We start from the raw sequence: 18,510 nt of genomic DNA on the forward strand, positions 1-18,510 counted from the left end.
GGAGTGATAATTGGCAGTGCAAAGACACAGCCATGCTCCTACCGTGTTGTGACTGTGGGGAACCTGGAAGGCCTCTGCCAACACACACACTCTCCTCCGTTTGTTACTTTCATAACCTAAGGATGTACAATTTGCTCCACTATATTTTGTCTGGTAGGATTATGCTGTAAATAAGATACAACTTTAGGAGACGACTGCCCGCTCTAATGAATGCAAAGCTGCAAAGTTAACGCCAGGGTGTCAGGTGCAATGACAAGTGATATTGGGCTCCCACTTTTAATTAAATCTACATGGGCCTGCAGTCAACTGAGTAATTACACCCAGGGAACTGAATTATCTGGTTGAAAGTTTGGACAACAACTAAGTCTGGAAAGACAATTGTAATGGAACTTGGGAACTAGCTTCTCACACTGAGAGAGAAAAATACAAAGTACAGAGACCTTTCAATGGTCTGCCTGCATTCAAAAAGCAGTAATTTAAAAGAAAACTACAAATAGGATGGAACTACAGTATATGAACAAAGTGAGCATACTCTAGGACCCAGAGTAACCCATCCATATACACACAAACACAATTCCAGTAGTTTGTTAATGACAACACAGCCTAGCAGAACACCTGCAGGAGATTCCGTGCTGGCTGAATTGTTTTGCTGATGGGGTTTCTGCAGGTGCAATGCGGTTACACATGAAATAGCAAAAGCCAATTTCCCCTAGTGACCATTCATATGAGGATGATTTATCAGTTATCATAGAGTAATAATGATTAGGCCTATATCACCTCTTACTGCTGAGCGCACCAGGCAGGCAGGCAGGCGGGCAGGCAGGCAGGCAGGCAGAGAGGCAGGCAGGCAGGCAGGCAGGCAGGCAGGCAGGCAGGCAGGCAGGCAGGCAGGCAGGCAGGCAGGCAGGCAGGCAGGCAGAGAGGCAGGCAGAGAGGCAGGCAGGCAGGCAGGCAGGCAGGCAGGCAGGCAGGCAGGCAGGCAGGCAGGCAGGCAGGCAGAGAGGCAGGCAGAGAGGCAGGCAGGCAGAGAACCAAGCAGCCAGGCAGGCAAAGAGGCAGGCAGAGAGGCAAGCAAGCTATTTCCACAGGGCTATCTGTACAGGCAGCAAGGCAAGAAGGCAGGTATACAGTCAGGCAAACAGGCAGGCAGCCTCCTTATGGACAGTAAATGCATGTTGGATAGTGGGAGTGAGACACAGGGTTATTATGATCTCTGGGACCAGAGGGCAATGTACTGTTCTTGTGTTGTATGGATCTTTCAACACCAAACTACAGGTATATACATGAGCAACAGTTGTTAATGGGGATGATGTCCCCTTTAGTTTGATAGGGAAAAAAGGATTCATCAAAGTAGACATATAGGAACAGACTTAATTAAACGCAGTTCAAAGCATATCACCATCTGTTCCCTCTTTTCTGAATCACTTTTCTTCGTCATTTCTGCCAAGTTTTGCTGTTACAAGCTTGTGAATTATTCTGAAAAAAGTGTTTTACCACGGCATTTTGGTTGAACCCCCCCCGCTGACATCATTGCACGATGCTGAATGCTCCTCTCCTCCGTTTCATCAAACTAGAGAAAAATCATGACTCTGAATGACCGGCTATGAAAAGCCAACCGACATTTACTTCTGAGGTGCTGACCTGTTGCACCCTCGACAACCACTGTGATTATTATTATCTGACCCTGCTGGTCATCTATGAACGAACGTTTGAACATCTTGGCCATGTTCTGTTGTAGTCTCCAACCGGCACAGTCGGAAGAGGACTGGCCACCCCTCAGAGCCTGGTTCCTCTCTAGGTTTCTCCCTAACCACCGTGCTTCTACATCTGCATAGCTTGCTGTTTGTGGTTTTAGGCTGGGTTTCTTTACAGCCCTTTGTGACGTCGGCTGATGTAAAAAAAAAAAGGCTTAATAAATACATTTGATTGATTGATGACAAATGTGCTGGGGGGGGCGAACGATGACGCCGTTTCACCTTATGCGGATTTCAGATTTAACACGGAGTTGGTTGAACATTTCTCTAACGTTGCTCTGTTGGGGATCCCCTCTCCTCTGCGGGTTTGACATTCACAACTCTTTGGGGAAGTGCTGAGTGCGGGAACTATTCCTGGCTGCAACAATGTAGCATCCGTCTTCACAGGCAGATACTGTATTATTTATTCTGGTAACCCTGGCCCCCCCCCCAGAAAATGTAACCTTCCCAATGCACCTCTGAACAGAAGCGTCAAAAGCCTGAGCACAAACCCCGGAGCAGACTTTGTGCTCGCAATCTTGCGAGAACTGCTTATCTTGCAATATTCAATATCCATGGCGGAAACGTATTGAAATAGTAATTGAGTCTGGAATGGAAGTCCTTTCTCCTAGGAAGCTGGCCATGTCAGGGGCTAAGTCACATATCTTCATTATAGCTTATAGGATATTCGCTGAAGAATAGAATAGAGCAACACTTGGATGAGCTGGAGTTCTTGTTTTATTGTGGCTGTATTATGCAAAACTCTCCTTTCTCAAGAGCCCCAGAACCTTAAAAGTGCGTCCCGAAATGGCACCCTAATCCCTACGCAGTGCACTGCTTTTGACCAGGGACCATAGGGAATAGGGTTGCATTTGGGACAGAGCCTAAGCCATGGGGATATTCTAACAAGATGATTCAATGAGTTCCCTGTTCCCGTTCTTCTTCCATTTGGTCTGAACACGTCCAGGTTCTCCGTCCCAAATGGCAGCCTATTTCCTGTACATACCGTCGTGCACTGTTTCTGACTAGAGCCCTATGGGTGCTGTTCGGGACGCACGCAAGATTTAGCCTATTGTCTAACAAGGGAGATAATCCACACAACTCAGACTACAGGACCATGGGCTTCCAAGTCAAGTTATTCATTCATTCATGTACTGTTTCCTCTTTTACTGGAATTAGCTACAACTCAAAGAGAGTGAGGTAGCTACATTGCTCAAAAGAAATTCTGTGTGTTTTCATCGTCGATGTCTTTAGGTAAATAAAGCCGCATGCCGCATTCATCCATGGAGAATACTAGCATTTCTTTGTTATTTTATGCCATTTCATAGACAGTAGGAGAAGAGATGGAAAAGTCACCAGCTTTGGCTTTACCATTGTTCAAGCTTCACAGAGCAGTCGAGATGAAATGAATTTATGTTGATGCCTTCAGGGCCATATCAAAGTATGGCTTATTGTCACAATAAAAAAGTATGTTCTCTGCACACTAAGGCCAGGAGGAAAGCTGGGATACAATTGTAAGAGAACACAATGGGTGCCTTTTGAACGGTTATTTGATTTCTCATAAAAAAAATACATTGAATGGGAAGTGCGGCTGGTTGCTGGTTGCAAGGCTGACTTCCTGATTATTGCCTTTCACGCGCCTGGTGCTTGTGTATAGCTGTCTAGGCCAAGCTATAGCTTCAGTGACCCTGGAATGACTCCTGTAGAAGAAGTTTTTCCATCTCCTTGAGAGGTGTCAGTGGCCCTGCTGAAGTCACGGCCGAGTCCCAAGTGGCAACCTATTCCCCCATAGGACCCTGGTCAAAAGTACCCTAGTGCACAAAATAAGAAATAGGGTGCTATTTTTGGGACACACCTTATGTAAGCGTTTTCCTCTCTGATGGTTGGTCCCCTGACCAATAGGACTTGATATGATGTCAGTGAGGACGGCAGTTGGATAGATGTCTCAATGGCGTTATTGTCTTTACCTCAATCAGACAGAGCACTCTAGCTAATGCACTCAAACACACACTGAGTCACTGGCTTTGAAGTTAGACTTGATTAGAGAATTGAAAGAAAAATCTGTTTGGAGAAAGGTTAGCAATTGTCCCATACTTTGATTAGGAAGACAAATGGAAATAAATACTTTCAACTTGCAATCAAATGGCCAAAAGTAAGTGCTCTTTACCAGCCTGTAGATCAGGTGATGTATGATCTTGAGATTGCCTTGTATTGTCTTGTATCCCGACCAAGAATAATGCGCAATTAGAGTAAAACGATTTCCCAGAGGCACCATGGTTTTTTGAAAAGTGTGCTGGCTCAGCTCTGCAGGAACGTTTCTGGGGTTGTTTGAATTGCATTAAACCCACATAGCGCTGCCTGGCACTACTCAAGGATTCAGAACTTCCCTTCAGCAGCCTCGGGCACAGCATTGCTCTCTTCTAGCTTGATGAAAATAGAAAACGCACACTATTAACACACACTATTAACACACACTATTGAAGTGCAAACTTTTGCTCCTATATCTTGGTTTTCTGAACCCAGATGTTGTGTTGGATAATCCGATTTTTCGACTGGGTATACAAGTAAACTCTTAATTTGAAAAAAAACAAAAAAACAATTTAGTCCATGACTGTGCAAATTTATCAAATGTGTAGCTTGATACATACGCAACGCTAATCGAATGGGACTTTCACGTGATAGAACAACAGACATGCATTATCGTCAACAGAAACTGGACCACATTTAGTCACCGATACAGTATTTTGGGATGTTAATACTTTGAGCATTTATCAGGGCGTTCCTGTTGATATGCCCTCTCTGAACTACATGGAAGCCTTTCCACCTAGCTGGGGCAGTGTGATTCGGCTGTCTTCAGTTTCCTTTTGAAACTTCCCTGTTGTTGCCTTGTTGATACAAAAAGTCCTTCCTCTCTGGAACGAGTGTTTTACTGCTAATTAGACACTGTTTTCATCAGGCAAAACAAGGTCGCTTCTCTTTAATCACATGGTAATATATTAGTTACAGAGACTTGCATGAGAAGAAGGGGAATTTACATTTTTTTTTACTGTTTTGTTCCCAGTATTGTCATAGGTGAAATGTCTCAAGTTTCATGAAAGTATTTTTGTGTGTTCTTATGGTCCTTGCCGTAGCATTTCCTTTTCTCAGTTATTGGTACCTTCAGGCCAAAAAAAATAAAAACATCCAGTTTGGCGTTAGGAAAGATGCCTGTGCCTTGATTTCATTTTACAAGCTCAGATTACTACTGGACGTCAATTTAGAAAAAATTTGAAAACAGATATTACATTCAGCAATACTATACATTATTATACATTAAGCTCGCTCAACACCCTCATAATAGAAATTCAAACAAGGTACTATCTTTTGAGTATACATTTTTTTTTTGAAGGAAAACCAAAATTTCTCTAGTTTTTACATATTTTCAAAACCTCAACAATCTAATATTGGTTTAACTACTGTACTAATTGTAAGCTTGAAGTTAGTCACATGTTATGAATATTAATTGTTTATTAAAGTGCTTCTGTATATTGATTGATGAAGGAAATAAAGCTGTAATGTGGCTGAAATAGCCAAATCCACTAATGGGTGTCCACATAATTTTGTATATATAGTGTATCTCTGGGCAATACGAAAATAAGTGATCTAACGATTCTGTCTCTTCGTGGCAAAATCTGCAGAGCTGAGATGGTCGTATGCCCCATATAAATGTTGCCTTGAAATTAGATGACCATCATAGGCTTTGCCAATTCCGTAGAAAATATTTGGCATCTTGAGTTGACAACTGGCCCCGGTTTAGAATCGGAAAAAGTCCTGTTTCAAATGAAGTGTACTTCTTTCTATTCTTCCTCGTTCAAAATCTCTAGTTCGCTTTGAGAGGCAACACCATACGTGTCGACAGAATCAGAATCACCGCACTCGGCCTCGTTGGTGTGGTAAGTGCCCTTATGCTTGCCGTTGTAACACAGTACCAGCACCAGTACCACCACCAGTACCACCACAATAATGACTCCTGGGAAGGGAGAGAGATGGACATAAATTAGACTGACAGAGGGGAGAATGGTCTCTGAAAATATAGAATACTCTTTTAAAGAGTAATATGTTTTTTCATAAGACACGTTATCATAGGGGTAATCGTGATCTAGAACATCAAAGAAACATTACATTTTTACGTGTTAGTTCATTGATTTTTAGGTCGGTGGATCGGCAGGTAGCCTAGTGTTTTAAGATTGTTGGGCCAGTAACCGAAAGGTCACTGGTTCAAATCCCTAAGGTGAAAAATCTGTCGACGTGCCCTTGAGCGAGGCACCTCTACACGTTTCTCTGGATAAGAGCACCTGCAAATTGACTTCAAATGTAAGCAAAATAAATGACATTTCTTTGATAGATTAAAAAAAAAAGATGCCATGCTGAGGCAGCAACGTTCTGACGAGGGAAACGATAACAATTATATAGGTGAAACCAGAAACAATGAATGGAGGACTTTCCATTTACGTGTACTCATGGAATTAGTTCCATTTTCAGACTATAGAGAGAACAATAATGCTTCCACATCTGGATAACCACATCTAAAGCTTAGGAGTTAATGTAAAGCACCTTGTGACAACTGCTCATATAAAAACATCTTTATAAATACATTGTGATTGATATATTTCTCACCTACGAAAAGGACTTCAAAGGATACAGGTTTTACGATGGCGGCTCCCACTGCAAATGACACCAGAACAGAGAACAAGATAATGACATTAGAGAGACAGAGCCTCGTAGTCAACACACAGACATGTACGGTACCTACTGATTTACATCATTACACTTCCCTTCAGATTTCACCGTACATTCATTACACTAGCTTGTTTGACGCTTGCTTGCGTTGCTGTCTCCGTAGTTTGACTCTGGTTTAGACTATACAGTAGTGACAGATTCATGTGTGCAGTATATGATGTGGCTTTGAGTACAGCTACACTGTCGACAGTAAGTAGCCTATCTCCTGATTCCCCTGTGTCGGAAGCATGAAGACAGCTTGATGTACAAGTACACCCCCTGGTTTGGACGCTAGTCTAGCGCAGGGCCCTGTTGACTGAATGTTATTCTCACGCTTCAAAAGTGACAGGTAGAAGGTGCCTTTCTGCCTGTCAAAAGAGGAAGGGAGACTAAATAAAGAGTGATGAAGGAGATGCTAAGTATAAGTTATTGCAATGGAACAGCTGTCCAATCCACCTTGACTTTAATCTAGCCGGGGGGGGGGGGGGGGGGGGGCACAAACACTCCAATCAGCTCAATGTGTGTCATCCCCTCCCCCCAACCAATCTTATAGTGCATCACGCACACACACACACACACACACACACACACACTTCCAGGTGTGTAGGGAAAAAAAGTCACACATTTCAAAAGTGCCAAGCAACAAAAAAAAACAAGAAGTGTGCTGGGACGCGTCGGTGTGCAATACCTCATTAACTCTTAATTACCTGCTTCATCAGAGGAGTTCAGCCTATCATTAATGATTCATTAATCACTATCGCAAAATGTGCAACCCCTTCCAAGGATGCCTCCCAAATGGCACCCGATTTTCTTCATAGTGCACTACTTTTGACCAGGGCCCCTGGTGCTCTGGTCAAAAAGTAGCACACTCTATAGTGTATGTTGCGCACACCAAGTCGTTATCAGGATACATGCGATGATAACCACCCTCCCTGAGCAAGGGGGCACAAGTGTAGTGGATGACATGGTCGGAGGTTGAACTGAGAGCGTGAGGTTGCTGCATTCAGAAGACTAGCTACCCCGGGGGTGAAAGAGGGTACGAGGTGTTAGTAGTGTGTGTGTCAGTACTGAAAGAATACATGTTTGAGCAGGGAGAGGAGAGTTCACAGGCCTTATTAACTCTCACTGTTTGAGGTCAGAGACAGGATGGTAATTGAGACTGAGGCATGTAGGCTTCAGGGAAAGACTGCTCTCTCTGTCTGCTCACACACACACACACAGTGAGAGACTTCAGGGAGAGATTGCTCGTGTTCGTTCTCTGTCTCCTCACACCCAGCCTGTTCATACAACATTTGCATATATCTCCCTTTTTATATTCATACATACACTACATGGCCAAAAGTATGTGGACACCTGCTTGTCGAACATCTCATTCCAAAATCACAGGCATTAATATGGAGTTGGTCCATATGAGTGAAAAGACCTAAGCCTTTTTTATAGGTAAATATTACGGGTTTTCAGAAATCACACATAGATACAGTGGCTTGCGAAAGTATTCACCCCCCTTTGCATTTTCCTGATTAATGCCCTCCTTGCCTGGTCTGTGAGTTTTGGTGGGCGGCCCTCTCTTGGCAGGTTTGTTGTGGTGCCATATTTTTTCAATGTTTTAATAATGTATTTAATGGTGCTCCTTGGGATGTTCAAAGTTTCAGTTTTTTTTTTATAACCCAACCCTGATCTGTACTTCTCCACAACTTTGTCCCTGACCTGTTTGAAGCACTCATTGGTCTTGGTGGTGCCGCTTGCTTAGTGGTGTTGCAGACCGTGGGGCCTTTCAGAACAGGTGTATATTTACTGAGATCATGTGACAGATCATGTGACACTTAGATTGCACACAGGTGGACTTTATTTAACTAATTATGTGACTTCTGAAGGTAATTGGTTGCACCAGATCTTATTTAGGGGCTTCATAGCAAAGGGGGGAATACATTTTTGAAACAACATTTTTGAAACAAGTTATCTTTTCCATTTGGACTATTTTGTGTATGTCCATTACATGACATCCTAATAAAAATCTATTTAAATTACAGGTTGTAATGCAGCAAAATAGGAAACACCCCAAGGGGAATTAATACTTTTGCATGGCACTGTACAGATAGAAGGGTGAGAGAGAACTGCAAACATGTTGTCTACTCCAAAGTGAAAAATACACTATATATACAAAGTTGTATGTGGACACCCTGCAAATTAGTGGATTCGGATGTTTCAGCCACATTACTGACAGGTGTATAAAATCGAGCACACAGCCATGCAATCACCATAGACAAACATTGGCAGTAGAATGGCCTTACTGAAGAGCTCAGAGACTTGTGGCACCATCACAGGATACTACCTTTCAAGTCAGTTGGTCAAAATTCTGCCCTGCTACAGCTGCCCCGGTCAACTGTCAGGGATTTAATTGTGAAGTGGAAACGTCTAGGAGCAACAACGGCTCAGCCGCGAAGTGGTAGGCCACACAAGCTCACAGAACGGGATCGCCGAGTTCTGAAGCGGGACGCACATAAAATGTGTCTGTCCTTGGTTGCAACACACACTACCGAGTTCCAGACTGCCTCTAGAAGCAACGTAAGCACAAGAACTGTTCATCTGGAGCTTCATGAAATGGGTTTCCATGGCCAAGCAGCCACACACAAACCTAAGATCACCATGCGCAATGCCAAGCGTTGGCTGTAGTGGTGTAAAGCTTGCCGCCATTGGACTCTGGAGTGATGAATCATGCTTCATCTGGCAGTCCGGCAGATCTCAATTTCCTAGTGCCAACTGGAAAGTTTGGTGGAGGAGGAATAATTGTCTGGGGCTGGACTTTTCATGGTTCGGGCTGGACTCCTTTGTTCCAGTGAAGGGAAATGTTATAGCTACAGCATACAATGGCATTCTAGACGATTCTGTGCTTCCAGCTTTATGACAACAGTTTGGGGAAGGCCCTTTTCTGTCTCAGCATGACAATGCCCCCGTGCAAAGCGAGGTCTATGCAGAAATGGTTTGTCAAGATCGGTGTGGAAGAACTTGACTGGTTTGCACAGACCCCGGACTTCAACTCCATCGAACACCTTTGGGATGAATTGGAACGCTGACTGCAAGCCAGGCCTAATCACCCCATAATCAGAGCCCAGCCTCACCAATGCTCTTGTGGCTGAATGGAAGCAAGTCCCTGCAGCAATGTTCAAACATCTAGTAGAAACCCTTCCCAGAAGAGTGGAGGCTACTATATCAGCAAAGGGGGGACAAACTCAATATTTCTGCCCATGATTTTGGAATGAGATGTTCGACGTGCACGTGTCCACATACTTTTGGTCATGTAGTGTATCTTTGCCAAATGCTGTATAACCAAAGTATTCTCCTGGGTGCCAATACTTATATTTGTTCATACCATTTATTTTAATTTCCTTTCTTAATTTTTTTTGTGGGTATTAAAATGATAGTTAGGATGATGTCCCCCTATCCCCTTAGTAATCCCACCTCCCGAATCCAAGTGTTTGACATGGGGGAGGGGCCCAGTAACTTTATGTTCAAACTTTATCAACGTCTCATCCAAATATAATCAAATGTCGTGCAAAACATGATTTTGACCATCCACAACCTTTAAAAACACAAGCAGAAGTGACGATTTCATTCAACGCAAAAAAGGACATGTTAAAAGACCATCTTAACGGTAATGGAGTTGATAATGGAATGGGTTTTGAGATGAGCAGCCAATCCAGCCACGACGCACAGTGCCCAGGGTTCTACCTGGAACCAAAAAGCCTTCTCCTATGGGGACAGCCGAAGAACCCTTTGGGACCCCTTTTTCTAAGAGTGTATAATGTCATATCAATGGCAGATTTGTTTTGAGAATCTGCCTTGCACATCGGCAACAATACAATCGACAGGAGAGGCGTGGATAGAGGTGTGAATGTTATGCGGAAAGACATTAAGGCCTACGTGTGCACACAGTGCCATGGAACGAGAGAAGCGATTTATGACATCACACCTCAGACCCGATCCTATTTAGAACCCCCCCCCCCCCTTCTCTTTATATTGGATCCTGTGAAAAGTTTGGATGTGCACAAAACCGGCTGTATTATACGTCCTCGGGGAGCAATTATGGTGCAACTGTATTCAGACTTAGCCTATTTAAAACAGGTTGTTTTTTAAATTGATATTAGAATTCGATTAGAGTTAGACACGGTCTTTTCAGGTCTCATCAATAGCCAAGTGAATTGAATCTTGCTTATTGACCATGTTTGGCATGTCCCTGTCCAAATCCTACCGCCTATGTTTAACCATGTATTTCCACATTGAAGCAATGCAATTACAACAATGTGGACTGCAAGCATGTTCAACACATTTAACGAACTCGGGCTATAACGGATGAGCATTCCAATTGGAGTTGATGACAAGACCGTAAACTTCAAGCAACCACATATTTTGCCATGGAGCACGCTGTTTAAAGGCACAGAATCAAATGATGTCAATTAGCCTCTCAGAAGCTTCTAAAGCCATGACATAATTTTCTGGAATTTTCCAAGCTGTTTAAATGCACAGTCAATTTAGTGTATGTAAACATCTGACCCACTGGAATTGTGATACAGTGAATGATATGTGAAATAATCGGTCTGTAAACAATTGTTGGAAAAATGACTTGTGTCATGCACAAAGTAGATGTAACCGATTTGCCAAAACTACAGTTTGTTAACAAGAAATGTGTGGAGTGGTTTAAAAACGAGTTTAAATGACTCCAACCTAAGTGTATGTAAACTTCCGACTTCAACTGTGTATTGCCAACATTGCTCTTTTCAGTAATAATTCCCTATTTCTGTCCCTGGTGGGGCTTGTTGATCGCCTCTGTGTCCAGTCTGCCAAAAGTACTTTCCTGACACTCACCTCCCTGCATTCTGGTCTTGTCCCATCCTTGAGAATTACTGGGAAAAAAGTTCTGAGCATTCCCTCAGTCATCCTCCATATTACCATTCTTGCATCCCCAAAACTCTGCATCCTCCACTACTTTGATGATGACGTCCACCTGTGTTTCCTCTATGTCCAAGGACAAACAGCACTTCCTATTGATTTCATTAACAGTCGCCCAAAAGGGGATATTTCTAAACTGGATAAGCAGATCCAATGTTTCAACCATACACTGGCTTCATTTATTGTCTGACCTGGCCTCCCTGGAGAGATCCTACAAAATAACAAACTGAAGGACACAATCTAGGAACCATTCCTATCCTACATTGCCCGCAGGCCACCTCAGACAACATTCAAATGGTACCTCCTACCTACAGCCCTATGGTAACGGGCAACTTTTCCACAAGTCATGCTTTGTCTTGTCCGGTCCTGTCCAGTGTGGCCGTCTCTTGTTTTATCCTGTTTTGGTATGTCCCAATTTTCTACTTTCCTCATTTGATTCTGACCTTCTTCACTATAATAAACAGTTGTATGTCCACAGCACATTTTAGATCAGTAACATGCACAGTGTTCAATTTAACACTTTCTTAGAAATGATATGTGATCCACCGAAATAGTGTTCACAAACTGACACCCCTAGAGTGTTGGTCCCTAAGACCATGGGTGTTGCCAATTCAGACTTAAATTAACACTTTATTACAGTTGATGCTATTGCACTTTTTTTTGTGTTATGTAATAACACATGTGGAGGGGGCAGAAATATTTGAGCTATTTTCACAACCACAATTATGGGTGCAATTGCTGGCGGTAGCGGGAAAGTTGTGGGTGTGTCAAGGCTTGGCCAATAGCCATTCAGAAAGTGCTAGCTTGGAAAATTCCAGAAAATGTCGACATGGCTTCAGATGCTTATGATAGGCTAATTAACATCATATGAGTCAATTGGAGGTGTACCTGTGGATGTATTTCAAGGCCCACCTTGAAACACAGGGTGGGCCATGACATCATGGGAAAATCAAAAGAAATCAGCCAAGACCTCAGAAAAAACATTAAAGACCTCCACAAGTCTGGTTCCTCCTTAGGAGAAATTTCCAAACGCCTGAAGGTACCACATTCATCTGTACAAACAATAGTACGCAAGTATAAACACCATGGTATCACGCAGATGTCATAACGCTCCGGAAGGAGACGCATTCTGTCTCCTAGAGATGAACGTACTTTGGTGCGAAAAGTGCAAATCAATCCAGAACAACAACAAAGGACCCTGTGAAGATGCTGGAGGAAACAAGCACAAAAGTGTCTATATCCACAGTAAAAACAAGTCCTATATTGACATAACCTGAAAGGTCACTGAGCAAGGAAGAAGCCACTGCTCCAAAACCGCCATAAAAAAGCCAGACTACGGTTTGCAACTGCACATGGGGACAAAGATCGTACTTTTTGGAGAAATGTCCTCTGGTCTGATGAAACGAAAATAGAACTGTTTGGCCATAATGACCATCATTCTGTTTGGAGGAAAAAGGTAGAGGCTTGCAAGCCGAAGAACACCATCCCAACTGTGAAGCACGGGGGTGGGCAGCATGTTGTGGGGGTGCTTTGCTGCAGGATGGTCTGGTGCACTTCACAAAATCGATGGCATCATGAGGAAAGGAAAGTATGTGGATATATTGAAGCAACATCTCAAGACATCAGTCAGGAAGTTAAAGCTTGGTCCCAAATGGGTCTTCCAAATGGACAATGACCCCAAGCATATTTCCAAAGTTGTGGAAAAATGGCTTAAGGACAACAATATCAAGGTATTGGAGTGGCCATCACAAAGCTCTGACCTCAATCCTTTAGAAAATTTGTGGGAAAACTGAAAAAGTGTGTGCGAGCAAGGAGGCCTACAAACCTGACTCAGTTACACCAGCTCTGTCAGGACGAATGGGCCGAAATTCACCCAACTTATTGTGGGAAGCTTGTGGAAGGCTACTAAAAACGTTTGACCCAAGTTAAACAATTAAAGGCAATGCTACCAAATACTACTGAGTGTATGTAAACTTCTGACCCACTGGGAATGTGATGAAAGAAAATAAAGCTGAAATACTTCACTCTACACTATTATTCTGACATTTCACCTTCTTAAAATAAAGTGATGACAGGGAATTACTAGGATTAAATGTCAGGAATTGTGAAAAACTGAGTTTAAATGTATTTGGCTAAGGTGTATGTAAACCTCCGACTTCAATAGAATTTCTCCACCGCTATAGGTATCTTCACACTTTGGTGTAGACAACATGTTGGAATTTCTCTCTCTCCCCCTTCAGCCTTCATCAATGTGTGATTTCTGAAGACAGTAATGTAGTTACCTAAAAAAGCATCTGAGGTTGTTTCAGTCATATGTGCAGAAGTTGTTGTCAGAACTCCTGCGAAAGCAAGCACATAGTAAAACGATACATTAGATACAAACACAAAATACCATATTGCTGAAAGAGACAAAAGAAAGCCCCATTGCTCTTTGCACAAGTGCAATGGGGCTTTCTTTTGAAGACAGTAATGTACTTACCCACAGAAGCGTCTGAGATTGTTTCAGTTATATGTGCAGAAGTTGTTGTCAGAACTCCTGCGAAAGCAAGCACATAGTAAAACGATACATTAGATACAAACACAAAATACCATATTGCTGAAAGAGACAAAAGAAAGTCCCATTGCACTTTGCACAAGTTCAATGGCGCTGTCACGCCCTGGCCATAGAGGCTTTTATTCTCTATTTTGGTTAGGACAGGGTGTGACTAGGGTGGGCATTCTATGTTATTTTTTCTATGTTTTTGTATTTCTTTGTTTTTGGCCGGGTATGGTTCTCAATCAGGGACAGCTGACTATTGTTGTCTCTGATTGGGAACCATACTTAGGTAGCTCTTGCCCACATGGGTTTTGTGGGTAGTTGTTTTCTGTATTGTTAGTTTCCTTACAGAACTGTTCGCTTTCCTCTTTGTTATTTTTTGTTCTAGTGTTCTGATTTTAATCAAATATCATGAACACGTTTCACACTGCACCTTGGTCCAGTCATTCACAGGAAGAGGATCGTTACAGAACTACCCACCACCAAAGGACCAAGCAGTGTGGCCAGGAGAGGCAGCCCCAATCATTTTTGGGGGGAGGGGGCACACGGGACGGTTGGCGGAGCCGAGGATGGAACCAGAGCCAGTCAGGGTGAAATTGGAGGTGAGGTACAACCACAAAATACCATATTGCTGAAAGAGACAAAAGAAAGCCCCATTGCTCTTTTCACAAGTGCAATGGGGCTTTCTTTTGAAGACAGTAATGTACTTACCCACAGAAGCGTCTGAGATTGTTTCAATCATATGTGCAGAAGTTGTCAGAACTCCTGCGAAAGCAAGCACATAGTAAAAAGATACATTAGGTACAAAAACAAAATACCATATTGCTGAAAGAGACAAAAGAAAGCCCCATTGCACTTTACACAAGTGCAATGGGGCTTTCTTTTGAAGACAGTAATGTACTTACCCACAGAAGCTTCTGAGATTGTGTCAGTTATATGTGCAGAAGTTGTTGTCAGAACTCCTGCGAAATCAAGCACATAGTAAAACGATACATTAGATACAAACACAAAATACCATATTGCTGAAAGAGACAAATGAAAGCCCCATTACAATTTGTACAAGTGCAATGGCGGTGTCACACCCTGGCCATAGAGAGGCTTTTATTCTCCATTTTAGTTATGCCAGCGTGTGACTAGGGTGGGCATTCTATGTTCTTTGTTCTATGTTTTTGTATTTCTTTGTTTTTGGCCGGGTATGGTTCTCAAAATCAGGGACAGCTGTCTATCGTTGTCTCTGATTAGGAACCATACTTAGGTAGCTCTTGCCCACATGGGTTTTGTGGGTAGTTGTTTTCTGTATTGTTAGATTTCTTACAGAACTGTTCGCTTTCCTCTTTGTTATTTTTTGTTCTAGTGTTCTGATTTTAATAAAATATCATGAACACGTCTCACACTGCACCTTGGTCCAGTCATTCACAGGAAGAGGATCATTACAGAACTACCCACCACCAAAGGACGAAGCAGTGTGGCCAGGAGAGGCAGCCCCAATCATTTTCAGGGGGAGGGGGCACACGGGACGGTCGGCGGAACCGAGGATGGAACCAGAGCCAGTCAGGGTGAAATTGGAGGTGAGCGAAGGAAGCAAAGCAGAGACAGTGAAGGAGTTGATGGGGAGATTGGAGGAGAGAGTAATGAGAGAGTTGCTGTGTTGGTGCATGAGGCACGACATCCGCCCAACGGAGCGTGTCCTCGATTTGATGTCACCTGAGTCAGCTCTCCATACTCGTCCTGAGGTGCGTGCTAGCCGTCTGGTGAAGACTGTGCCAGCCCCACGCATCAGGCCTTCTGTGCGCCTCCCCAGCCCTGCACGTCTTGTGCCAGCTTGGCGCTACAGATCTCCAATACGCGTTCTTAGCCCGGTGCGCTACATTCCAGCTCCCCGCATCTGCCGGGCTAGGGTGAGGATCCAGCCAGGACGGATGGTGCCAGCTCTGCTCTCCAGACCTCCAGTGCATCTCCTCGGGCCAGGATATCCCGCGCCGGCTCTAGGCACGTTTTCCCCAGTTCTCCAGGAGATCCCAGTGCGGCCTGTTCCAGCTCCCCACACGTGCCGGGCTAGAGTGGACATTCAGCCTGGAAGAGTGGTGTCAAGGCTACTCACCAGATCTCCAGTGCTCCCCCACAGCCCGGTCTATCCTGCGCCTCCTCCACAGACCAAGCCTCCAGTAGGTCTCCCCAGCCTGGTGAGTCCTCTGCCTGTGTCCTGTCCGGCGCCGCCAGAGTCGCCCTCCTGTCCGGCGCCGCCATTGTCGCCCTCCTGTCCGGCGCCGCAAGGGGCCCCGCTCCAGAGGCACCACCTAAGTAGGCCAAGCCTGAGGTGGAGCGTGGTCTCTGTCCCGCACCAGAGCCGCCGCCATAAAGAGAGCCCACCCGGACCCTCCCCTTGAAAGTCAGGTTTTGCTGCCGGGTTCCGCACCTTTTTTTGGGAGGGGGGGGGGGGGTACTGTCACGCCCTGGCCATAGAGAGGCTTCAATTCTCTATTTTGGTTAGGCAAGGGTGTGACTAGGGTGGGCATTCTATGTTCTTTTTTCTATGTTTTTGTATTTCTTTGTTTTTGGCCGGGTATGTTTCTCAATCAGGGACAGTTGTCTATCGTTGTCTCTGATTGGGAACCATACTTAGGTAGCTCTTGCCCACATGGGTTTTGTGGGTAGTTGTTTTCTGTATTGTTAGTTTCCTTACAGAACTGTTCGCTTTCCTCTTTGTTATTTTTTGTTCTAGTGTTCTGATTTTAATAAAATATCATGAACACGTCTCACACTGCACCTTGGTCCAGTCATTCACAGGAAGAGGATCGTTACAGAACTACCCACCACCAAAGGACCAAGCAGTGTGGCCAGGAGAGGCAGCCCCAATCATTGTTTTGGGGGGGCACACGGGACGGTTGGCGGAGCCGAGGATGAAACCAGAGCCAGTCAGGGTGAAATTGGAGGTGAGCGAAGGAAGCAAAGCAGAGACATTGAAGGAGTTGATGGGAAGATTGGAGGAGAGAGTAATGAGAGAGTTGCTGTGTTGGTGCATGAGGCACGACATCCGCCCGACGGAGCGTGTCCTCGATTTGATGTCACCTGAGTCAGCTCCCCGCATCTGCCGGGCTAGGGTGAGGATCCAGCCAGGACGGATGGTGCCATCCCTGCTCTCCAGACCTCCAGTGCGTCTCCTCGGGACAGGATATCCCGCGCCGGCTCTAGGTACGGTTTCCCCAGTTCTCCAGGAGATGCCAGTGCGGCCTGTTCCAGCTCCCCGCACGTGCCGGGCTAGAGTGGGCATTCAGCCTGGAAGAGTGGTGTCAAGGCTATGCACCAGATCTCCAGTGCTCCCCCACAGCCCGGTCTATCCTGCGCCTCCTCCACGGACCAAGCCTCCAGTAGGTCTCCAGAGGTGGAGCGTGGTCTCTGTCCCGCACCAGAGCCGCCGCCATAAAGAAAGCCCACCCGGACCCTCCCCTTGAAAGTCAGGTTTTGCTGCCGGGGTCCGCACCTTTTTTTGGGAGGGGGGGTACTGTCACGCCCTGGCCATAGAGAGGCTTCAATTCTCTATTTTGGTTAGTCAAGGGTGTGACTAGGGTGGGCATTCTTTGTTCTTTTTTCTATGTTTTTGTATTTCTTTGTTTTTGGCCGGGTATGGTTCTCAATCAGGGACAGCTGACTATCGTTATCTCTGATTGGGAACCATACTTAGGTAGCTCTTGCCCACATGGGTTTTGTGGGTAGTTGTTTTCTGTATTGTTAGTTTCCTTACAGAACTGTTCGCTTTCCTCTTTGTTATTTTTTGTTCTAGTGTTCTGATTTGAATCAAATATCATGAACACGTCTCACACTGCACCTTGGTCCAGTCATTCACAGGAAGAGGATCGTTACAGACGCTTTCTTTTGAAGACAGTAATGTACTTACCAACAAAAGCATCTGGAATTTCAGTCTTCTGTAGAAAAGTTGTTGTTAGAGCTCCTGCGAAAGCAAGCACATAGTAAAAAGGTACATTTGATACAACCACAAAATACCATATTGCTGAAAGAGACAAAAGAAAGCCCCGTTACAATTTACACAAGTGCAATGAAGGTGTCACGCCCTGGCCATAGAGATGCTTTTATCATCTATTTTGGTTAGACCACGGTGTGACTAGGGTGGGCATTCTATGTTCTTTTTTCTATGTTTTGTATTTCTTTGTTTTTGGCCGGGTATGTTTCTCAATCAGGGACAGCTGACTATTGTTGTCTCTGATTGGGAACCATACTTAGGTAGCTCTTGCCCACATGGGTTTTGTGGGTAGTTGTTTTCTGTATTGTTAGTTTCCTTACAGAACTGTTCGCTTTCCTCTTTGTTATTTTTTGTTCTAGTGTTCTGATTTTAATAAAATATCATGAACACGTCTCACACTGCACCTTGGTCCAGTCATTCACAGGAAGAGGATCGTTACAGACGCTTTCTTTTGAAGACAGTAATGTACTTACCATCAAAAGCATCTGGAATTTCAGTCTTCTGATGAAAAGTTGTTGTTAGAGCTCCTGCGAAAGCAAGCACATAGTAAAAAGGTA

At 44.3% G+C, this 18,510-nt stretch overlaps 1 protein-coding gene across 5 annotated transcripts in view; it reads right to left on the reverse strand.

Annotated features, from left to right (window-relative positions):
- Positions 1-4,679: 4,679 nt before the first annotated feature.
- Positions 4,680-18,510, reverse strand: part of LOC109890658 (cell adhesion molecule 2) — a 29,857-nt gene continuing 16,026 nt past the window's right edge. For 3 of the 5 annotated variants that reach the window (XM_031824505.1, XM_031824502.1, XM_031824501.1), the window contains exons 5-12: positions 18,427-18,480; positions 17,870-17,923; positions 14,880-14,936; positions 14,686-14,739; positions 13,918-13,974; positions 13,721-13,777; positions 6,390-6,437; positions 4,680-5,742 (exon numbers count right to left, since the gene is read on the reverse strand). In XM_031824505.1, coding sequence (XP_031680365.1) covers positions 5,570-5,742; positions 6,390-6,437; positions 13,721-13,777; positions 13,918-13,974; positions 14,686-14,739; positions 14,880-14,936; positions 17,870-17,923; positions 18,427-18,480 — 554 coding nt within the window. In that variant the 3' untranslated portion in view covers positions 4,680-5,569. The remainder of the gene's footprint in view (positions 5,743-6,389; positions 6,438-13,720; positions 13,778-13,917; positions 13,975-14,685; positions 14,740-14,879; positions 14,937-17,869; positions 17,924-18,426; positions 18,481-18,510) is intronic. The other 2 variants (XM_031824503.1, XM_031824504.1) reach the window with 2 other exon arrangements.

The sequence above is a fragment of the Oncorhynchus kisutch genome, linkage group LG5, assembly GCF_002021735.2.
Source record: "Oncorhynchus kisutch isolate 150728-3 linkage group LG5, Okis_V2, whole genome shotgun sequence".
NCBI lineage: Eukaryota > Metazoa > Chordata > Actinopteri > Salmoniformes > Salmonidae > Oncorhynchus > Oncorhynchus kisutch.